Source organism: Vulpes lagopus, chromosome 6, assembly GCF_018345385.1.
Source record: "Vulpes lagopus strain Blue_001 chromosome 6, ASM1834538v1, whole genome shotgun sequence".
In the NCBI taxonomy this organism is placed as follows: domain Eukaryota; kingdom Metazoa; phylum Chordata; class Mammalia; order Carnivora; family Canidae; genus Vulpes; species Vulpes lagopus.
Window position 1 is genome coordinate 1,925,927 of NC_054829.1, and position 24,113 is coordinate 1,950,039.

General features: G+C 46.8%; 1 protein-coding gene across 23 annotated transcripts in view; it reads right to left on the reverse strand.

Annotated features, from left to right (window-relative positions):
- Positions 1 to 24,113, reverse strand: part of KLC1 (kinesin light chain 1) — a 68,573-nt gene that overhangs the window by 2,282 nt on the left and 42,178 nt on the right. For 6 of the 23 annotated variants that reach the window (XM_041758074.1, XM_041758076.1, XM_041758072.1 and 3 more), the window contains 9 exons: positions 23,069 to 23,242; positions 22,827 to 22,926; positions 19,457 to 19,506; positions 19,310 to 19,377; positions 17,392 to 17,500; positions 14,232 to 14,393; positions 7,165 to 7,295; positions 3,568 to 3,634; positions 7 to 2,529 (listed from right to left, as the gene is read on the reverse strand). In XM_041758074.1, the coding sequence (XP_041614008.1) occupies positions 2,464 to 2,529; positions 3,568 to 3,634; positions 7,165 to 7,295; positions 14,232 to 14,393; positions 17,392 to 17,500; positions 19,310 to 19,377; positions 19,457 to 19,506; positions 22,827 to 22,926; positions 23,069 to 23,242 (927 nt within the window). In that variant the 3' untranslated portion in view covers positions 7 to 2,463. Of the gene's footprint in view, positions 1 to 6; positions 2,530 to 3,567; positions 3,635 to 7,163; positions 7,296 to 8,254; positions 8,834 to 9,520; positions 9,572 to 14,231; positions 14,394 to 17,391; positions 17,501 to 19,309; positions 19,378 to 19,456; positions 19,507 to 22,826; positions 22,927 to 23,068; positions 23,243 to 24,113 lie in introns of those variants that run through there. The other 17 variants (XM_041758066.1, XM_041758063.1, XM_041758064.1 and 14 more) reach the window with 17 other exon arrangements.

Here is a 24,113-nt window from a genome sequence, read left to right on the forward strand (position 1 = left end):
AAGAAATAAACCATTTATTTTTTAATAAAATACAAACAATCCCAAATTATTTTCTAGGCAGATCACACTAACAGTAAGAGAACTATAACTATAGCCCAAGACAGCGTGTACACAACAGATGGGCCTCCCCCGGGGGGCACGTACGCACGCCAGCACTCGGTGGGGGCCACCCTGCCCACCCACCACAGAGGGACGCCCCTGCAGCAGGGCGGTCCCAGTGACAGAGGGCCTGGGCTCCCAGCCCCGCACAGCCCCACGCCTGCACCATCCCCTCCACCCCACGCACTCCTCACAGCCCTGGGTACCCCCTACGGTGGGGACAGGGTGGAAGACAGCCTGTCTCTAGGACTGCCCCAGTCACACGTGTGATGCCTTCTGCCCTGACCAGACTCCCTCAGCTGACTGGAGCCTCACCCTTGGCAGGTGCGATCACGCACCACCGTATAGTTTCCAGAAGCCTGACGACCATCCAGTGCACTACTCAGAAAGAAGTGCAAGTAGAAACATCAGAATACAGCCGCATCTATGCAATGTGCTTCCCCAGAACATTCTATAAAGTTAGGACTATGAGCGATATCTTCTATAAACTGTAAACTATATATTTTTAGCAATATTTATACGTTACCATAAACACTGAATTTCTCATTACATGATATTCTTAGCAGCTTTCTGAACAAATGACAATTTTTTTTAACTCCAAGACATCAATGACTCCAACACTGCAAACACCGAGTGAGCGGCCCAGAAACAGCCCACTGGCCCCGTCACTGAGCCCCGCTGAGTGAGCACACCTCAGGCTGCCGGGTCCAGCACCTTGGGAAGAGCTGGAAGGGTCGGAAGGCCCGGCCCTCCACAGCCTCCACCTCCCACGGAGGCCCACGGAGGGCTCTGCACACGGTGCAACCCCGGTCCACTCCCCGTCTGGCCTGTGGCCACGGCCTGGAACCACAGGCACTAGGTACCAAGGGGGGCTGGCGCTCCAAGGGTCCCCTCCCCCAGAAAGGAAAGCACGCTGCCCGCACTACTCCCTCCGAGAACGTGAACATGCACACTTGAATGAAGCAGTGACAACCGGGCTCCTGTTTTGTCCAAGTTCAGAAAGCACAGATCTGCAGGCAGCGTCCCGGGGGCAGGAAGGTTTCTTGCGGGCTGGGTCTGGGCTGGGTCTAAAGGAGGCCGCTGGCGCCCTCAGAGAGGCAAGGCCAACAAAGGCCTGCCCGTACCCCCTGGGGCCCAACATGAAATCCTATTCTCACCCCGTGTTCATCCTTCCCAAACGCCCTGTTCCTCCAGAGAGAAGCGTCAGTAAGGGAACCTGGCTAGGTTTCCGACGTACTGGATCAGCTTCGTGGCACGAGAGAGCACTTCTGACGGCGGGGGCGGTGGGACGGGGGTTGGGGAAGGATGACCCGACATGGGGCAGCTTCCAGCCAGCCCCCCCAGCGCTCCCAGCGGCCTCCACACCCAGACAGGACTGCAGAGCGCACAGTGCCTCTGCGGGGACATGCTGTGCGCTTCTTTCCTCGGGTGTCTCCCGATCCACCCCATGTGCAGACCAGCCCTGGACAGCATTTACAAAGTCAGTTCCTCGTCCACCAGAAGCTGCAAATTGGGACGGTCGGGCGCTGAGCAAAGAGGCACGGCCACAGAGGCCACGGGCAAGACCCACAGGCACCTGTCTCTGGGTGCCACCAACCCCCTCGTCATCTGCTCGGGATTTTCTAAAGCTACCAGCTTGACTCACACATCTATTGAGGGGCAGGGCTGCAGCGTACGCTGGGCAATGTTTCCATCAAAACCTACCCCATGTTGACAAAGAAAACCTTTTTCAACATAAAACCTGCATCTCTACATGCTCAGCATTCAGGGACCAACAGGGGGGAAAAGGGGCTCCGAAGGGGCAGGCCTGGGAGCCCACGGGGCGTCTGGCAAGGCACGTGGATGTGCCACACTGCAGGAGTGGGGACCCGGTGGGGACCCAGACCCACCAGCATGTTACCCATCTCCCCCGCTTCTTAGCACCCCCCCTCTCAATTCCAGGCAGCTCTGCCACAGATCATCAGATGCTTATTCTGAAAGGATGCAGCGTAAGGTTCCAGAGTCTTAGGTTACAGCCTTAGTATACATTAACACGCACAACAGATTCCGGTGTAGTCCGTGAGCAGCGGCCCATTCCAAACGTGGGGAAGCCAGCTGCCAGCGCCACATCGGCCTCCCTGACCGCCAGGCCTGGCCGGTCTCACGCTCCTGCTCCGGCAGCTCCTGGTCGCTAGGACTGCAGACAGCTTACCAGAATTCGGGGCAGGCCTCCAGGAGGCGAGGCGGTGGAGGATCACTATCTAGAGAAGCAAGTGACCCAGGTGGTGGGTCCCCTGCAGTTAGGGGAGGGGGCTCACTCAGCAAAGCTTTGAGGGCTCAGTGCTCCATTAGTCTCGGGGATTTTATCTAGCTCAGCCTCGACCCTCAGCGGGCCAGCTCAGTGTTGCTGGCACTCAGAGCACGAGAGTCTGCCAGACAATTATTTCGTTCCTGCGTGAAAAAACAAAGGAAAAATTATACTTAACCAGTACTCCAAAGGACGCTGGCTTCAAGTGGCTCCGAGCTAACAATAGTGGGAGTCCTGACCATTGCGTGCAGGGGGCCACCCCCGAGGGGGGTGGAGGGAGGACTGAGTCAATCCCACACCTTTTAAGACAAGACGCCTCTTTACTGTTGTCACCAGGCGCATCCAAGCGCACTGCCCAGACACTACCTGCACCTCCCGTGTCACCAAGGGCCTGGCAACAAGCACCTTGGGAACGGCCACCTCCTAAGGTCCTGGGGAGGAGAAGGGAGGCCCGCGGCAGCCAGTGAGCGTCTGGGGTGAGCAGCAGCACCACGGCAGCTAAGACGTGCGACGGCCAGGGAGCCTGGTCACCAGTGGACGAGCACTAACTGCCAAGTCAGAAGGTTCTCTGTGCCCTAAGTTCAGCTGCCTGGTCTGCTGGGCACACTGGGCCACACCCGACAGCCACATGAGACATTGAGAAAAAACGGAAAATTAAAAGGCCCTTCCCGACAAAGAAGGTGCCAGCAGTTTTAAATGGGAAGGTGACAGGTTTGTGCAAGCCTTGGGACTGCTAAAAAAAAAAGTGCTAAACATTGGATGTAAAAGTGACAATGCATCAGTTACTCACATTAGTAAAGTTCTAACAGTCTTAAAACATTGAACAGTTTGACAAGACAATGAATTAGTTACAAACTTACCAGAGGCTGAGATCAGTTAATACACATGAGGTGGCCAAGTTTTGACATTAGCAGAATATTTAAATTTTAACTAGCTTAAGCAAACTAAAGATCAATAATTAATAGACTGAGAATGTTTACAACATGTACGTTCCCATAATTCATGGAATCAAATTAACACAGATTCCGGAAATACCACCATGATCCCTCTTTGTCTGCAACTCCTAACTACTGTGTTCCTAAGGCCCCCCAAAGTGGCAGCAACGCCCGGGAAGGGCCTGCGGCCGCCCAGTTAGCCCAGGCTGGGACGTCAGGGGCACGGAGTGGGGCAGGGCTCCTTACTTGGAAATGGTCTTCAGCGGCCTTGCCACCCACGTTAAGGACATTCAGAGAACTGGCACGCTTCATGCTGCAACCAGGGCAGTGGACATGCAAAAGGACAAACCAGCAGCACATCAGTGACCCGGGAGCAGGAAACAGCAAACCACCCCCCTTGAAAGGAGCTGTCACCGCGGGGGGCCCCTGGAGCCCTCCCTCACGGAGAGCGGGCCTTCCTCTCGCCCCAACTGGGGCGTCTGCCAACTGCACAGACGCCCTGGGTCCATCCATAAAGCCCAGGAGAAAAAAAGCAGCTTCTCTGCATCTTTCTCAGCAAAGCATTTTTCTTAAATACTACGTGTAAATTCAGTGTTGTCATGCTCTCAGGCTTTGAAGCCCGGCTCCCGTGGGAGGCAAGCAGCTCTGCCGGGCACAGCGTGCGTCTGCAGGGGGTCGGGTCGGTTGTAAGAAGGGAGCCTGGAGCCCCTCCAAAACCCAACACTCACCCCAAGTGACCGTGGAAAACAGCCACACTCGACACTCAGCGTTAAGATCAGATACATACATATACGCTTGTGTACTTTACGTACTGTTCAATATTAAAAGTAAAAATAATTTTTTATTAGCCAAATAAACTCAGCAGCTTTCTCTGCTTAGAAACCAAAATCTAAAACAAATTCCATGGCTTTACATTTAAGGAAATGTAGTGATTTAAATGTCTATTTGTTTTTTTCTCCATTCTCCACTTTTCTCCATTGACACCTTTAAAATACTTATGAAATACCCTGCAAATAACCTAAAACCTAAGCTTAAAATTATGGGCAGCTGTAAAGTTACTATCATCACTTACTGCCACCATGGATGTCCTCAAACAGAAAATCTCTGCTTTTAAAGTTAAATAGCTGATATTAAGGGTTATTTTGAAATATTTCCAACCAGGAACTGTAATAATGACTTTGAACGACCTACGACACAAGTAGTGCACACTACTATTTGCTCTGTGAGTTGAAGGCATGGCTGTGAGGCTGAAGCACAGGTGTGAAGGGTTAGCACAACCAGACACACATAAAAAAACGCTCCAGTTATGTGGATGAAGGCCCAGGTCATGACTCACGTGCCCACCAGCGCCACAGGCACAGCGCCCAGCAAGGGCAGGTACTTACCAAGTTCTCACTGATGAAACTACACCAGAAGCAAAGACCTTAATATAGTTAACCTCAAGTAAAACTCACTCCCCAGATCCCCCAACCAGGACAAGCCCTGGAGCCCCACTTAAGTGCTGCTAGAATTCTCTACATAAGCATTTACTCAACAAGAGATAAAATCAAACCAAATCACATTGGTACACTTCATCTTTCTGTTATTTAAGTGGCCGATGGACGAGCTATACAGTGCTCTTCCTCAAGCTCTCTTTTCCTTATAAGACGAAAGTAACAACAATCTGACTCCTGCCAGCAAGTGTCCCCTTGGCCCCGCATGATGCATCCACCCTCTTCTCTTAAACCGTGGTGCACAAAACAGGACGCCCAGTTCAGAGAGTCTCAAAATGTGGTCCCAGGCCAAAACCGCTGCAGGTACTAGCCGGGAACCAGCTAGAAAGGCTGATGGGGGGGGGGGGGGGGGGGTGCGTGCAGACCCACTGCACCATAAACTGAGGGCTGGGGCCTGGCAGTCTGTGTTCAAACCCCCAGAGATGCTGATGCTCAGGTCTGAGAAACACTGGTTCAGTTAGTAAACGCAGTTACTCCTACCTGGACAGAGGATTCAGTATTTTATGGGATAAAACTTCTAAAGCCATTTAAGTTTCCATCAAGTTCAGGAGATACCATTTCAAAGACCATACACGACCCCTGTGTGTGCACATGGGTAGCCAGGCTGGTGGTGCTCCTTGCACCGTGGCTCACACCACACCGTGAAGCACCTGCACTGCTTCATCATGGCCGAGCCAGAAGGCTCGGGAAGGAGGGGAACACTTCCAAGCTCTGTCATGTGGGAAGAAGGCCCATGTCACAGGACTTAGTGCCAGAACTGGAGTCTGCATTTAAAAAGCTTCAAAACCTCCTGAACCTCCACCAGCCAGTGCGTTTGCCCTGGAGGAGCCAAATACTGGCGTGTGGAAAGCGCTGGGATGTATGAGCCACTTGTGTTCATCAGACCCATCCCAGGAACGTCAACTAAGTGAGTGCTCAACAGTCTGTGCAGATCCTTGTAACACAGCAAAGAAAAAGCTTACTCTTTCAAAATTCGGTGAGACAGATAGTCAACTATCATTTAGTTCTATAAATATTTTAAAACAGGCACTTTATCCCCAAAGCAATTTAAAACCTGCTTCCCTGGCACGTTGGTCTGTAGGGTCGCCAGCTTTGGTGCCGACAGCAGGACAGAACGGCAGGCTTCTGCTCAGCCCCACATCTTTCCAGAAGCCCCAACTGGCTTCCAACACTGCATCTTCCAGGTAGTTTCACAACAAACACGTGTGGAGCTCAACAAACTTCCTCCACAGAAATGGGCTTGTAAAACATTTTTGAGAAGCAGGGTGACAGCCATCAAACTGCTCATCCTGCCTCACAAGCCATCACAAAATGTGTGCACCCAGCAGCACAGACTCCTGGGAGCACAGAGCGGACAGCAGACGCAGGCCTCTGCTCCCCAGCTGGGGGGCTCCAGAGCTCTCGGGAGTTATGCCTTCACTGACAGACAAGAACAGGACTGGACGTCCCTCAAAATTAACAAAGAAAGCTTCTGGAAAAGCCCCTAAACGCCGAGTCTCTAGCACATCGCGTGAAGGGACCCTGCCTGCCAGGCCCGGCAGTGGGAGACTTCGTACCACAGAAGGGGAAGTGGAGTCACTTGTATAAGAGTTTCACTTCGACTCAATCCTGACCAAGTAGGCACCACTTAGGAATTCAGAGTCTCAGAACAGCTGACCAAACAGTGCCTCTGTGGGAAATGCATCCAAAACAAGATGCTGTTTACACCAGAAATAGCCCAGAAGCGGGGGCAGATGTCAGCACTCCGGCCCACCCAGCAAAGAGCAAAATGCCTCAGAATCAAACTCCTTTGACTTCAATGTTATTGTTCAAAAGACGGTAAGACTCAGGAGTGAACCTTTCTTAAAACGTGTGGAAAATCTGTTTTTTTAATCCCCTAAAGAAACTCCTTCTACTAAAGTCCTGAAACGGTGATCCTTCTATTTAAAACCTTTTTTCTCCCTAAGTCAATACCTGTAGGAGCCCATATACTCCTAGCTAGTGTTTGTTTTAAAAGGATTTCAAAACCCAATTTTTAAAGGATTTAGACTAATACCAATTTTTAAAAATAACGCCTATCTCAACGAGTGAGTGTGCTCAGTGTTTTCACGTGACGCCCCCAACATGTCGCTGCTAAGAAAGACTCTCGGAACACACCATCAAATCACAGAATTTCTCAGGTTTCCTTGGAAGGCCCCCGCCCTCCTAGCCTCTCCACAGGAAGTCCCACAGTTCCTCCTTAGCCTGTCCTGGGAGGCCGAGGACGTGAGGACGTGGGCCGTGGGCCCAGGGCTGGCGGGAGGAGCCCAGGGACCACTGGGGGAGGAAGGGCCATCAGGCAGGGCGGTCAGCAGGGGCCGCAGATAATTACCCGGGGTTCTTTGGCTCACTCTCTCGAGAACTTCCTCCCTTCAGCTTCCTAACCAGCTTCTCACTGCTGCGTCTAATTGAAGCTCGGAGTTTGCTAAAGGAGCCACTGCGCTTTAAAGATCCAGTGCCATCCTGAAAGAAACGTGAACACATGTGAAACTGCAGAGTCCTCTCCCGGCCTCCCAAGAGGCAAAGCTGATGAAAACAATTCACATCACGGTTGACCTACTTGCCTGTGACTTGCTGGCAGTACGGTTGCTACAGAAATTACCAGTTTGCCACGCATATAAATACACTTTAAATAGAAATCTATCCATTTTAAATTTCAGTCAAGATAATCTATGAGCATAAAAACCTCTAAACATGAAGAAGTTCAAATAAAAAATAACATTCCCCAAAATTATATCGCTGCTTTGAAACAAAAGGTAACACAAAAAGAAGTCCCAAGGGCTGCTTCTTGGAAGATCACCAAAACCAAGTTCCATGTTTAATAAAAACAAGCATCTGGTCCACGTAACAGCACTGGACCCAAACCATTGAGATCTGACACAGACCACTTAACACTTCTGTGTACATGCAGTACTTAGATATACTGCTTCTTCAATAAATGTTATTATTTTTTTAAAAAAACTATCATTTATTTAAGTATTCTCTGTACCCAATGTGGGGCTTACACTCATGACCCCGAGATTAAGAGCCATACGCTCTTTGGACTGAGCCAGCCAGGCGCCCCTTCCATAAATTTTAAAAAGCAGTTTTATCTAATGTTGACTGTAAATGTGGTTGAAAAATTAAATAAAATGCTCATTCCATATGGTAACTAAAACCCCTAAGACACCTTGTGGAAGCACAGAAAAGTGTCCAGCTTTCCCCATAGTGTAAAAAAAAAAAACAAAAGTAAACCATGTGACAGTATCTGGATATGAAAACGAAAACCAGAGAGTGAAAAAACTGTGTCTGTAAGTAACTTTTATTCTCAGAATGAATCACTTAGTGAGATGAACAGCAACCCCATTCCCTGAAGGAGGATGCAATGCCGCATTCCATGGAAAGAGCAAGAAGTTCTAGGCAGACAGACACAAAGACACGGGTCAGTCGGAGTGAGTTTATTAGAAGTTAGAAAGACACAAATACACAAATCACTGAACACTTAAAGATTAGTGGAGAAAAGCAAAATTGCCAAAATTTCACAGAGACTACACAGCAAATGCTACTTGAGCGAGATCCTAGGGGAGCCCGGGGCCCGGGTGGCCTCGGCAGGCCTCGGAGCACGACGGGAGCAGCACATGCCCTACTGTTACAGCCTAACTAGTGTCAACGGTCATGCCACTGCATTAACACCTGCGGGAGACTTCTAACTACCTCTTATCAAAGTGAACAACTAATCGCTCTTAATTTTTAATCTCATGTATCACACAGTAAATGGTTTTTATTAACACAGTTTATATTACTAAGTACATATCTGGCAAAGCTACATGTATACAGAGATAAGGAACCCCCCAAAAAGGACAGCAGCACCGAAAGGAATGGCCAGTCACAGAGAGGTGGAGCTCTGACAAGAATCCTAGGGGATTGCTAAACACAGCAGTCAGCACTGGAGAGAGAAGTAAAGCTGGAGGAGCCGCCCGTCATGCAGGAGACAGTGTGAGCGCCACATAAGGCAGCTAGGCCTGTCAGACAGAAATGGAGAGAGAGAGAGCCCAGTGAAACCGTTGTGAGAACAGAGCCGGCCCCCACTGAACGCAGCGTGGCTTACAGTATTTCTAGGTCACAAATCTCAGCAGTGCTTTTAATCGCTTCAGTATTTGGGATTACCTTCTGCCCGCTTCTAGCAGCCCAGTACCAAGAGGCACTAGGCCGTATGGGATCTTTTACATTATCGAGACTATCACTCCTGTCATCAAAATAAAACCCAGCTTCACAGCACAGATTAGCACTGTGCTAGAAATCTCCGTGATACTTACTGTAATGAGGTTTTCCAGTAACTGTACATAAAGGAGATTCCACAATGAGAAACATTGACAGTGACCAAAAGAAAGTAGGAAGATGCCATTCATTCAACCTTTTTCAGAGATCCTTTTGTAACCCTAAACTATAAAGTTCTCTCTGAAATCAGGGAGGACTTTCTCTTAAGAGCACTAACAGTTTAAACATTTCAGAAACGTTAAGAAACCACTGACTTTAAAAGTCTTTAGCACATTTTAAACATGCAGTTGATAATCCAAAATAAGATTAATTATAGAAAATGGATTTCCACAGGCAGTAATGCACCCCGGGTCTCAGGAGAATGGAACCCCAGTGGTCTCGTACGAAGCCCCGGACAGCGGGGGACCGAGCCCCTGCCCGCTCTGACTCACCATGGGACGCTCAGCAAGTCATTTAACCAGCCCGAGCTTCATTTTTCTCATCTTTAAAATGGAAAAATAAAATTTGTTACCAACTCCCCACGAATGCTGGGAGGACAAGAAAACATAAGTTCTTGTTGCTCTTTTAGAAAAAGGACATTAAACTGTTATTTCCACAAATAGTACAACTCCTGCAGTTCAGTTCAGAATTTATTGCTACACTACAGCAGTGTTACAATATTCCTGTCTAGCCACTCAGCAGACCATGGGAGGGAGTGAATTCAGATTCCAGAGGTACTTCTGTTAAACACACACCCACGCTATCCCTACCCAATCCCTCACCCTTGCAGCAGGAGGCACACAGGAGCTGGGCTGCCCACCTCCTTGCACTTGCTCTTGAGAGCCAGCGAGAACCAATGGGGAGGACAGTGGAAACCCACCCCGAGTCCCAGTGGATTTCTATGCAGTAAAGGATGGAGAGTTGGGAGGTGATCTGTATTCTCTTTCAAAAACATCCTACTTCTTTATAATGCCATGAAAGAATACTTACATGAAAAAAGTGGGTTTCTGAACAGAAATGAATAGTATAGTGCACTGCCTAAGAAATGTACAGCAGTAATTATTATCTATAGATTCAGGTGATTTGTTGTTTCTTTCTCTTTGTTATAGTCTAATTGTCTTTCTAATACAATTTTTAAAAATAAAAATCTTTTTCTAATTAACAGCATGTACTATCCCATTCCTCAGTAATCTCAGGCAAGAGTTCAGTGTAGGGGGCGCAGGTGGGGCAGACTTCTTCTCAAGGACCCTGCAGGGAACTGGCAAGTCAGAAACAGAAAACAGAAAAGGAAGACTCCGGGTCCCCTTGGAATGGAAGACATGATGTTTCCCGGAGCCCTCAAGGAATGGCTGCAAATTCGATCCCCTTATAATAGTGCAGCCAGGGTTCCCATGTTGTCTGAGGGGCCCAGGCTCCAGGGTCAGGCAGATGCAGCGATGTGCAGAGGGTAAAGGGAATCCAATTCCGCCAGAAAGGACTCCTCTCCACATAGCATTTACATTTTTAGCAGGACCATAAGAGAGAACTCAGATTTATCTTGACAATGACTTCAGCTCTGTGTACTTTATACAAAAATAAGCTAGAGGTGGGCAGCCCGGGTGGCTGAGCAGTTAGGCGCCCCCTTCGGCCCAGGACGTGATCCTGGAGACCCGGGATCAAGTTCCATGTCAGGCTCCCTGCAGGGATCCTGCTTCGCCCTCTGCCTGTGTCTCTGCCTCTCTCTCTCTCTCTCTCATGAATAAATAAAATCTTTTTAAAAAAATAAGTAAGTTAAAGGAAGTTACATTTTCAAGAATTTTAATGGCAATCTTAATAGTATGTAATAGACCGGAATCACATTTCCCTAAGAATTTGATAAAAAATTTCATATGAATGATTACAGCATACCAGTAATCTTACTTTCTTCTATTTTAATAGCATGTAATCCTGTTCTGGACTGACCCAGACTTTTGATATCTCCAGGGAGCAATTAGAACCTAGGCTACCTTATATTTGACCACACTGCCCATCATTTTACGTTTATTTCTGAATGTTGGGAACAACCATGCCTACTCAGTCTCGTATAAACGGCTACGACAACAGAACGAGGCTGCCGAGCCTGAACCTGCCAGCCTCCATGCTGGAGGAGCACCTGCACAACACAGCAACACAATGCTTTTTCTTACGGTAGCAGTTTTTAAACTTTTTAAACAGCACTGAAACCTTTTTTAAAAAATCTAATGCATGGGCAGCCCAGATGGCTCAGTGGTTTAGCGCTGCCTGTAGCCCAGGGTGTGATCCTGGAGACCCACAATTGAGTCCCATGTCGGGCTCCCTGCATGGAGCCTGCTTCTCCCTCTGCCTGTGTCTGTTCCTTTCTCTCTCTCTCTCATGAATAAATAAATAAAATCTTTTTAAAAATATCTAATGCAGGGATCCCTGGGTGGCGCAGCGGTTTGGCGCCTGCCTTTGGCCCAGGGCGCGATCCTGGAGACCCGGGATCGAATCCCACATCGGGCTCCCGGTGCATGGAGCCTGCTTCTCCCTCTGCCTGTGTCTCTGCCTCTCTCTCTCTGTGACTATCATAAATAAAAATTAAAAAAAAAATTAAAAAAAAAAAAAAATCTAATGCAGAACTCCAATAAGATAAAACCTAGGTGGCATTTCTCATTATAAATATATCACAAGTTCTTAGAATAACAACATAAACCACCAAGAACAGTGAAGCCACCTTTAAAGCACCCACAATTTGAAATATGAAATTAACAGATGACAGTCTACCCCTGACACTAAACTCCCAATTTGCGCCTAGTGGATCTGGACTGCCTGAAAATCTTGCTGCTCTCAGGTAGTAAGCTGTTGCAGGTGTAAGACGTCTTAACCACATGCCCTGTCATCACAGGGACTTTTCACTCACACTGAGGGCCTGAAACACTAACTCTCACACCTGGACAGAGACTCATGGGGGGTGGGGTGGGGTGGGGGCTGTAGTGTATTAACATCTGAACTGAAGGTGGCACTTAAAATGGGCTCCTTTAACTGCATCTGCCTACACCTAAATCAGGATGATTTCAACAAAACCCTGGTGTGCATACTGCCTTTACTGCCTCTTCTTAAATAGTAACAGTATGCTTTGAAAATGAAATTCCACCCAAATGTCAGGAGAGCTCGCTACCACCTCCTCAGAACCTAAGAGCTGGGGACCTCCCGAGAAGGTGAAGGTGAGGGTGGACTGGGTCAGAGCAGAGGCCTCAGGGCGTGGCAGTGAGCACGTTCACCCACGAGGCTACCCCAAGGTACCCCAAGCAGCTCTTGAGTCACCTGCTGCTTGATCTCAGACTCTAAGTGAACCAAGGGCCCCTTCCACTGCTCACTGCAAATTTAGGAACTACTGTCCGGGATGACCGAAGATCTGGGATATAGATTCCTTCAGCCAGTGAGTGGACCACAACCCACTGACGAGGATGGATTTTGTCAAGGACGCAGAGCATATGGTGTCTAAAGCTCAAGTAAAAAGGTGTCCAAAGCCTGGGATGTGAACATCCTATGTGACAGCATATCCAAAGTGAGACAGGAAATGTGAAGTGGAAGGATGCCCATGTGCGCACTCAGAGGGGGGACCTTTCCTGCCCTCTGCATCTGTGACTCCACAGCAGGCTTGACAGGAAGCCGCCCACCAGCCCTACAAACTGGATGGAAAGCAGCTCTCCCTCATCCTTGAGTCCTAGTCTTGACGATGGGAACAGAACTCTACGTTGTCAATAATTTTATTATAGGATTTCACAGAAAGATTGACCTAGAAATACTGTCTCAAGAAAAAGTTCCTCCAGAACTTCGTTCAAGAGTATCAAAATCTGCGCCCTGGCTTCTACAGACTAAAGAAGGGACATGGCCCTCTACACAAGGCATGCAGGACGATAGGAATCGTGGGAGAGTACAGTACACAGTGTGGCCAGATGCGGACAAGAGAGGGCCTGGCCATCATCGCTTATGTGTTAGACTACTGCCCAATGGGGGAATGGTCAAAGCAGATGCTGATTGGTTGTCTTGGCACAGGAAACACCAAAGCAAGGCAGCTGCCAGATAAAGACAGTCAAAAAGATGCTCTCCCTGAAATTCTGGCCACTAACGTTACATAGAAAATGTCTATTGAGAATGTTCATCCTTACCAAGGCACTATAGCTCTAGAAAATCCCCAAAATAAATACATTCAAAAAGATAAAAGAATAGGAAACCCCAAGACTTCTATTTGGCAAAACATTTGCACAATTACAACTAATCAAACTGCATCTACTGCAACTTCCAAAAAAGAAAAAAATGGATTGTGTACACAATCCTGCATTCAACCTTTCCTGCTAAAAGCAAAGTTCCAAAGATATTAACTCAATGCACAAAAGTATTACCCTTGTGTGACCAACATTTGCTAGGAAAAATGTCCAGGAGGCCACACGCTCTTTGGAGACCACTGGATAAATAGCAGTGGTAGTAAGAATTTCCACAAAGGGAAACCAGTGAAACCCAGAGGTAGAGCCTGGCCAGGAGAGACATGTTCCAAACACGGGCACATGTTTGGTATCCAAAAACGTCTGGCAAAGGACTGTGAAGAGAGACTAGCCACGGGACCTCAGTGGGAAGGTGACACTCAGCACCGAGGTGCCACCAAGAATAGCAACCCCAACCTATTCTTCTCTAGAGACAAGCTCTGTTTGAAACATCACTTCCATTGAAGGAATTTAAATTAATTCTCAGAAAATCTACAGCAGCCTGGTCAGTGAAATTAGGAGCACTGGAGTTAGCAATGAAAATGGGTAAGTTAAAAAAGCGAGTTAGTTTTCTGCCAAACTAATCCTAATATCAAAACACAACCAGGTTATGGATTATGGCTCTAAACAACCAGGACACTCAATCAGCATTTAAGTGCTCCAAGTTAAGCCAAACAGCTTTCATGGGTTCCTACAGAAAAGGAAACGACCACTTCAAACGAGTAACAGACTTCATTATTAGCAGAAGATAAGAACTTACACAAAGCTTAATTTGTACTTAATTTGAGGAAAGGACAGTGTCTAGCACTAAGCCAGGAGGAACGTGTGGGACAGCACTCCTGCTGGGAGCCTGGCCCAGGCGGCCTCCGGGCAGCAGGCAAGCATCTGTGGGAGCAGGCCGGCAGCCGTGTACTGTACTTACCCCGTTCCACTCTACGCTCATACTCACTTCCTCCCCTCCATCAGGGCCGCTCTCGTACTTGACCACGTCCACAGTGAGGCTCTCGCGGCTCCTCCGCTTCTCCACGTTCTCAGGGTCATTCAGCACTTCAGCTACTCTCTGTTTGTGAACATTGTCAAGACCCTGAGCCAGGCAAGAGGGACAGGGTTTGATCCGTTAGAACTCAAGTTTGATTAAGGATTTCTAAGATGGCTCAGCTTCACCAGGGGGTAAAAAAACAACACACACAAAAAAAAGTCTTTAAACACTGGAGAGAAAAACTTGGAAGAGCGATTCGTGGAAATACACACTTACGACTCACGCATTTCACTCTTTGTGAAGTTGATCTGAAATTTTAAAAGACAACAAACATGGGTTCCAGTGGGTGAGATGCACACTTGGAAGTATTTAGAAGGAATTGTACCGACATACACAAACTTGAAATGCTCTACCCAAAACAGGACTGCTGGACAGAGAGGAGGGAGAGATGTGCCAGAGAGCAATGAAGCATTTACGGCAGAATCTGGGAGGCAGGCACGTGAGTGTGAAATTCCCTCAACTTCTCTGTTTGCGAGCGTCACAGTAAGATACTGGAAAACACCCAAACGCCCCCCTGTCAAGGAGTGAGGATAGCAGCAAGCTCTCCCCTCATTTCCGCAGAGATGGACCCACACACACTTGAGGCGCTACCACACAGCACAGCCTGCTGTCCGGGTGCGTTTCAGTTCTAATGACCCAGACGCAACATGTCCCATCTTCTAAGGGATCTCAACCCCAACAGCTCATGCAAATACTGCACCTGTACTGACTTTGACAGTTTCCTCTTCAAAAGGCACAAACCTCAAGCACATGATATGCTGCTGTGACTTTGACAGAAAGGCACCATTCCCAGTAAAGCACAGACAATCCCTTTCTTTAAATTTCCACAACTCCTGATTCCCCAGACTCAACTCGTTTGATACACATCATCCTGGCACTTTATTTTTTAAAGATTTTATTTATGAGGCACCTGGGTGGCTCAGTGGTTGAGTGTCTGCCTTCCACTCAGGTCGTGATCCCAGGGTTTTGGGATGTAGTCCCATATTGGGCTCCCTGCAGGGAGCCTGCTTCTCCCTCTGCCTATGTCTCTCCCTCTTTCTTTGTGTCTCTCACGAATTAAAAAAAAAAAAAAAGATTTATTTGAGAGAATGAGTGCACATGCAGGAGGAAGTGGAGAGAGCAGACTCCCCGCTGAGCAGGGAGCCAGATGTGGGGTTGTAAACCAGGACCCTGAGATCATGACCCCAAGCCCAAGGCAGATACTAACTGACTGAGGCATAAAAACACCTTTATCCTGGCACCTTAAAACAAAGCCTGGATTGTTAACACTACTCCTGAAGATGACTGGTCACAGCACTCTAGATCTAGGATGAGCACCAAGACCTCCTAAGCCACATTCCATCCTCAGGGGCGGCACACTCAGTGAGTGGCCCCACACAGCGAGACCCTCACACAGCAAAACCCCCAACAGGGCTCCCAATGCCTCAGGGAGGAATGATGGGACTTAAGAAAGGGGATCCTCTAGGAGGACAGCTGGGAGGCATTGTTGGTTCTAACTGCCGGTCTTCTTTCATCATTCTGCATGAACTCTTTTGAAAGAAAAGAATTATTAGGTATATATGGGTAATTTTAATTCCAGACAAAAAGTGGCCATAAACAAGCACATAATCGCCTACTATTCAGGAAGGGAGGGACGCCTGGGTGGCTCAGTGGTTGAGTGTCTGCCTTGGGCTCAGGGCGTGATCCCGGGATCCGGGATTGAGTCCCACATGGGGCTCCCTATGGGGAGCCTGCTTCTCCCTCTGCCTGTGTCTCTCATGAATAAATAAATAAATAAAAGGAAAGGAAAAAACTCACACCTGTCTCTCCAATCCTAAAAATATACAACAAGGGATGCCTGGGTGGCTCAGCGGTTGAGCATCTGCCTTTGGCTCAGGGCGTGATCCCAGAGTTCCTGGATGAATCTTACATTGGGCTCCCTGCATGGAGCCTGCTTCTCTCTGCCTGTGTCTCTACCCCTCTCTCTCTCTCTGCATCTCTCATGAATAAGTGAAATCTTTTAAAAATAAATTAATTAATTAAAATAAAATAAAAATATACAACAAAACCATGGGGGACCTGGGTGGTTCAGTGGTTGAGCATCTTCCTTCAGCTCAGTTCACGATCCTGGGATCAAGTCCCACATTGGGCTCCCTACAGAGAGCCTGCTTCTCCCTCTATGTCTCTGCCTCTCTGTGTCTCTCGTGAATAAATAAATAAAATCTTAAAACAAAACAACCCTAGTCTCTTTATATATATTTTTACCTATTTATACACATACACAGAGAGCAATACATTTACTCATTACTCTGAAATCTGCTCACTTATGCCTTTTCCATATTTCTTCACAAACATCATCTCAGTCTAACCAACACCTCTCAGTTGACGAGGAAAACGCTTCGGTAGCTCTGCATTGAACCTGAGGAGCCGCCACACTGCTGTCCACAGGGACCGCACCACCTGACATCTTCCCCCCGCAGTGCCCAGGACTTTCCATCGCTACCTCTCTCAGGTAGGTGTATGCAGCAGCACCTATGACTTTCTATCTGTTCTGGATTCCAGCCATTCTCCTGGGTGTGAGAGGGTATTCCGCTGTGGTCTGATTCACATTTCCCTCATGATTAAGGATGCCGAACACCTCATCATGTGCTTGTTCTGGGCATCTGGGTGCCACCCTCAGAGAAATGTCTACTCAGCTCCTTTGTTCACTTTTAAACTAGGAGATCCTTCTGTCTTTATATGTTCTAGATATCAGATCCTCATCAGCGGTGATTTGCAAGCACTTCCACCCATTTCTAAGGGTGTCTTCACTCTCTTGGTAGCGTCCCTGAATGCACAAACAGCTCTAATTTTGGTGAATCTAACTGATTCGGTTGGTTTTTCTTCTGCTGCTTATGCTTTTGGTGTCATAGCTACAGTCTTTTAAACAACATAATTTCCTTTGTGCAAACTAAAATATTAAATACTTTCTTCCTAAATCAAGCTTTTGATAAGTCACATAAAGGAGGAGTCATTACACTCAAAGTCTAAGAGGGGAGTTAAAAAGAGAAGGCAGGCCACTGACCTGTTTGCGGGACCTCATGGCTGCTTCTTCCAATGTTTCTGCAGCTTCAAATTTGCCTTGACGTCTGTAAAGTGCCCCAAGGTTTTTCAAAGTAGTTGTAACAGTTGGACTATAAGAAAACAAAGGATACAGAGAACTATTAAATACAAGTTTTAGAACTACTATCAATAACACTAAACACTATCCTCTAAAGCACTAACAGACTTATGTTTGCGAGAATTCTTTAAATTTCTTACACTGCTTCTTTTGACTGTAAATTCTAGTTTTTTCTTCCTCATTTTTTTCTTAAGCTGACTCCACACCCAGCAGGGAGCCAAACCCAGGGCTTGAACTCACGGCCTTAAGGATCGAGACCTGAGCTGAGATCAAGAGTCAGATGCTGGGAATCCCTGGGTGGCTCAGCGGTTTAGCACATGCCTTGGCCCAGGGCGTGATCTGGAGTCCCGGGATCGAGTCCCACATCGAGCTCCCTGCATGGAGCCTGCTTCTCCCTCTGCCTGTGTCTCTGCCCCCACCCCCATGTCTATCATGAATGAATAAATAAAATCTTAAAAAAAAAAAAGATGGTTCACTGCCTGAGCCCCCCCCCCCCCCCCCCCCCAGGAACTCCTCTAAAAATTTCTTCAATCCCAAAGGATGCCCTGCCTTGTCCCTCTCTGAAGCTTCCCTCTGCACGGCCAGTGGGATAGGCTCATGTCAACAGAGATGTCTGTGCTGGCTCTGTGTGGTGACCATCACAATTCCTCTGGAGGCAGAACTTACTATGTGTTGGACAGTAAACAGGACAAGGTGTTTCTGGTGTTGCTATTCACCTCCTGTCCTGTCCACAAGGAGAGGGAAGCAGAATGTGTGAGCGGGGTTGCAGGCAGAGAGTGAGTGTGCACAGGGATGGAGCACTTCTGCACCCCTGACAGCAGTCTCACTAAAAACCCAGAAATAAACCTACGTCCTTTCAGTACATATTAAGTCCTCAAAAGGCCACTCTTCTTGCTAATGATCATTGCTTAAGGTAGAGAAATAAAGAAGCTATGCCCTATGTCTGAGACAATTACACAGTAGTAGTAAAAATAAAGCCTATAAATTTCAGTTTTTATGGTAAGTGCTATGGGGAACCCAGAAGAGGGTTCAGATCATTTTCCTGAACAGATGACTGGTAAACTGGTCCTCTAGGTGGAGTTACAGTTAAGAAAGGGAAAAGTCCTCTGGGAAGGTGTTACAGTCAGGAGAGGAAACAGAGGTGTGGGCAGCAGAGGCTCACAGGGCCAGCAGCCAAGGACCTCATGCTGCCCTCTGCACACCCGGAGGCCCTGAGGGCTGCAAAGACGAGAGGTGCAGGGGAGGGTGAGGCTCACATTTGCAGAAGGCTGGCCTGCCTCCTGAGTCTGCTCGAAGGATGGTCGCCCTGAACACCACCTCCCTACTCAGTTACCCCTTCTCCTGATTTGGCAGTTAGCCTCAGGCAAAGTCGAGCTAATGGACAGAACTCAGATTTCATCCATGTTGCGGTGAGTTGCATACAGGTACATTACCTCCTCCACAAAGTTACAGGGTTTTGCCTGGAATCTGGGAGCCACATGGGACTATGCATGCGCACCACCTAAAGGAATTTTCCCTGCTCATTCACTCACAAGCTACCCATAAAGCACTAACACCTTCCAAGGCAGTTCTATTTCTTCAGATAAAAGGACATACCTATCAGGGCACCCAAGTGGCACAGTCGGTGAAGTGTCTGACTCCTGATTTCGGCTCAGGGTTGGGAGATTGAGTCCCGCATTGAGCTCTGGGATCTGCCCTCAGTGGGGAGTCTGCTTCCCCCTCTCTCCCTCCTCATCTGCCCCTCCCCCTGTTCACTTGCTCTCTTGCATTTTATCTAAAATAAACAAATAAAACCTTTAAAAAAAAAGAAAAAAAGACATACCTATCAACTTTGCAGGCTTTGTACCAACCGCCATACTCTCCAAAAGATGTCCCGTCCTTTTGCTTTCCCTAAATTATAACAAATGAGTCATTATCTTTAAAGCAATATATCAAAATCAGAAAATTTCTCAAAATAGTGTATTCTTACTTTGCATTCTTCTCTTTCTTCAGCGTGCATCCAAATGGGTTTATTTTCGTCTAGGGGAGAAAAAAATAACATACTATAAAATTGAAGCTTAATAGGGCACACTGAGTAGAGGCTGTCAAGTTTCAATGGTTGCAAGGTTTTTAGATGTTATTTCTTACAGCTTCAACAGAAGTAGTTCACAGTGGAGCCTAGGAGAGTAGAAGAAACAAACAGATGAGCGCTCACGTGCAGCGCTGTGAACAGAAGACACACTATCCAATGTACCTAGATAGGGCAGGCACTGTCAAAGAAGCTGACAAACGGGGCAGCCCCGGTGGCGCAGCAGTTCAGCACCGCCTGCAGCCCAGGATATGATCCTGGAGACCTGGGATTGAGTCCCGCGTCAAGCGCTCTGCATGGAGCCTGCTTCTCCCTCTGCCTGTGTCTCTGCCTCTCTCTCTCTCTGTCTCTATGAATAAATAAATAAAATCTTAAAAAAAAAAAAAAAAAGAAGCAGCTGACAAATGCTGTGGCCCCTACAATGAAACTTTTAATGCTAGAATCCTCACATATGCTTGGGAATGTTTAGAATTTGAAAATGCTATCATTAAACAAAAGTCTAAAAAAAAAAAGGGTAAGATGCAAGGAGCCAAAATAGAAAAAGATACTAATCAATATTCTCTTAAAGTCTCCTTAATTTTTAAGAACCTTAACCATGCCATTCCATCCAGTTTCTAGACAACCCTTGTACCCACACCATGGAGGATAAGCAATCACAAAAGTGAAGTTTCTGAAAATACTTTTATGACATGAAAAACGCTTGAGGTACAAGTATGAAGGAAAATAAGTATGTGGGACTATATATAAAGTATGGTTTTAAATATGTAAATTAATCAGCACAGAAGGAAGGAAAGACACTACGATCGCTAAAAGCTGTATCTGGGTGTTGAAATCATGGGTGTTTTTCATGTTCCATCTATGCATGAATTTTCAAGGTTTCCTACGAGGACCTATTTTAGGTTCCAGAGGAAGAAACCTGTGCTCACAGCCGGTCTAGCCACTAACTACCAAACCATGGACAAATCACTTCTCTACAGTGTCCTCACTCCTAAAATGGGTGAAGGTTAGACCCACTTCACCAGACTGTTCAGAAAATTAGACATGATTACACACTGAGACTGCCTGACAGAAAGACTAATGTGTGGCTATTTTTATAATTATTACTTGCCATGTTATAGGATAAAACAAAAACTTGTCTCAAATATTGGTTTTGAGAGAGTGAACAGTATCTGAAACTTACTAACACTGTACAGTTTTAGTTTTATGTAACTAAAGTAATTCCATTGCTACAATACCTAAGTATGCAGCAAGCTAACAGAGCACAACTCCCAGACAACACAACAGGTCACATACATCAGTGTGCACCGAGCAGCAGGGGCCCCATGAGGCCGGAGGTCACACACCGATGACAACAGGACACATCGTCATCTTGCCTAAAGAAAAGATACCTTCTGTCCTAGGCTTTAACATTTGTATGGAGGGCAAGTCCAAATACAGGAAAACTGCTTTCTTTTTTTTTTTTTTTAAAGGAAAACTGCGGGATCCCTGGGTGGCGCAGTGGTCTGGCGCTTGCCTTTGGCCCAGGGCGCGATCCTGGAGACCCGGGATCGAATCCCACATCAGGCTCCCGGTGCATGGAGCCTGCTTCTCCCTCTGCCTATGTCTCTGCCTCTCTCTCTCTCTCTCTATCATAAATAAATAATAAAATAAAATAAAATAAAATAAAATAAAATAAAATAAAATAAAATAAAATAAAATAAAATAAAATAAAATAAAATAAAATAAAATAAAAAATAAAGGAAAACTGCTTTTAACTAGAACCCAACTGGACTTCATGCTACTATTTTTAGCAAAGAGCAGCTAGCCAATCATAAGTATTTCTCCAGAAGAGACTTTTTTAAAAGAAGTATTAGGAAATGCTGTAGAATCACTAGAAAATCCACACAGCCTCTACAGTTTGGTGAGGATCCGTGGCCCCATCCTGCAACAACTCCAAACAAAATCCCGGGGATCCCTGGGTGGCTCAGAGGATCCTTGAGTGGCTCAGCGGTTTAGCACCTGCCTTTGGCCCAGGGCGTGATCCTGGAGTCCTGGATCGAGTCCCACGTCGGGCTCCCTGCATGGAGCCTGCTTCTCCCTCTGCCTGTGTCTCTGCCTCTCTGTCTCTCTCTCTCTCTCTGCCTGTGTCTGTCTCTCTCTCTTTCATGAATAAATAAATAAATCTTAAAAAAAAAAAAAAAATCCCTGCTCACAGGGTGAGCTTGGGGCATTGCTATATTCTGAAAGTAAAACAGATTTACTACTGTTCTACTTACCAATGGAAAGAAAAAAAAACTAATACACTTGAAAGATTTTTCAAAAGTGACTTCTAGAAATTCTCTATAAATGAAAACATTAAGCAAAACATCTCTCCCCATGCATCCTGAGGTTTCCTGCAGACCAGTAACAACTGTCCTCTTTCCAAATGCCTTATGTAACCCAATGCAGTGGGAAATGCCTTATGTGACAAATATTGTTTTATTGAGCAATTTAAATCTTGTTATTTATTCCAAAACTGTATACACAGGCAGCCCGGGTGGCTCAGCGGTTTAGTGCCAGCTTCAGCCCAGGGCGTGATCCTGGAGACCCAGGATCAAATCCCATGTCGGGGTCCCTGCATGGAGCCTGCTTCTCTCTCTGCCTGTGTCTCTGCCTCTCTCTGTCTCTCATGAATAAATAAATAAATTAAAAAAAAAAAAACTGTATACATTAAGTACCTATAATACTTTAAGGAATACAGAGACGGGCCGTGGCTCTTTTAAACAAATATCCCAAGGGGCCTGAGATAGGGTCAACCATTTGCATTTCTGACAGGTCCCATGTGGTGCTGATGCTACCGGTCCCCACTGGCACTTTGGGAACCAGGATAATAGAACAATTCCAGAAAGTCTTGATGCCTCCAAAGAGGCTTTCTAGAATTAGTGGTTGGAGCTGTGCATGAAGCCAGCCTGGACTTGAGAGAGGGCAACACAGGAAGACAGGGCAGGTGGCCCATCACCTCTCACCACAAGGCATGTGACCCCTCAGAGTGTGTATGTAGGTCAGGGCAAGTAAGCAACCATTCACCGTGTTCAATGGATGGTAGATGAAGAAATGAATGAACCTATGGCCTCCCAGACTGCCATGTCCTCTTCTCCAAGCACTATGTGCAAAATCATTTCTAAAATTCCAATTAAATTCTACCCTGAAAATACGGTGATGACTTGGGTGTTACCAAGTTCCAGCAGGAAATGAGTATTTCTAGTGCATCCTAACAACTGCATCTGCTTGGAAGCACCAATACAGTTCTTACCATCTACAGAACCAAACTCCCTTTCATGTGCACGAGTGAGAATCTCTTTGTACAGTGTTTCTGCTTGCTTGAATTTTCCTTGCTTCAGATAGCAGGATGCCTTAAAATAAAAGAAAGAACTTAGTAATTTCATATGTAAATAAAACACACATTCTTATCTACAGGTTAAACAACAAAGCTCAGAGCTCAAAAAAAGGGAGCAATTCTGGCTCTACCTACACAGTGTACCTCTGTCAACATACCAGGTTATTTTTCGTTTTGGCCACGTTGGGGTCATCAGGCCCCAGTTTTGTTTGGTAGATCTCCAGAGCTCTTTGATAATAATATTCGACTTCTTCGTACTTGCCCTGATTCTGGCACAGTAAAGCCAAGTTGTTTAACTGCTTGGCAACGTCAGGGTGATCCTTCCCCAAAACCTGGGAACAAAAGAGAGTGTATTAGAAACACCCATCTGTGTCAGTGCTATCCAATCCATTCTACACCTACTATGAGAAGGATGCTTCTAAACACAAACATCGCTGTGCCTGATGTCCAGGTACACAGCGGGTCCTGTCCCTGTGCTGTGCACAAATAAAAAAAGCTAGAACTCATACTCTTGGCTGGCAGGAGGAACTGTACTGATTTCCCTACATGCACTCAACTTCCTTTATCTTTACAGTAACCCCACATGCACACTAGCACAGGTGGCACGCAGCCTGAAACCAGGAAACAGCTGCACAAAGACTACATTAATGTGACTACAAGTTCTGGAAGAGCACTTGCTGACTCCAGCTACTGCCCAAGATGCCTTCCTACACGTGCAAGCCTTCAAAGAGAATTTCCAGCTCTTGCACTTGGCCCACTTATCCCTTCCCACTAAGACCTGGCTGTCCTTTGCATTTACCCTAAACCACTTCCCCTCACAGTTCAAACACCACCTTCAGGGCTCTTCAAAGTCATGTCCCACATGCCTGATTTCCTTCCCCCAGCCCACCCAACCACGGCCCCCTCTAAATGATCAACCCTCAGGGTCTTTGCCAAACCGTCAGAAGGGATGCCTCCCTATATGTGACTGGGGAGCTTCAGCCTGTCTCCACCCATGTAACTCACAGGCACTGTGGTTTTTTTCTTTCTTTCAAGTATCACTATTCAAAACCATCTTATTCATCTGTATAGTTCATCATCCATTCTAATGTAAGCCCTCAGAGTGCAAATTCTGTCTCCTTCACCAATATAACCTCAGCAAAAGTGCTGACTCAGATGAGTAAACACTAAATCACCTAACTAGTACCTGGAACAAGTGATTCA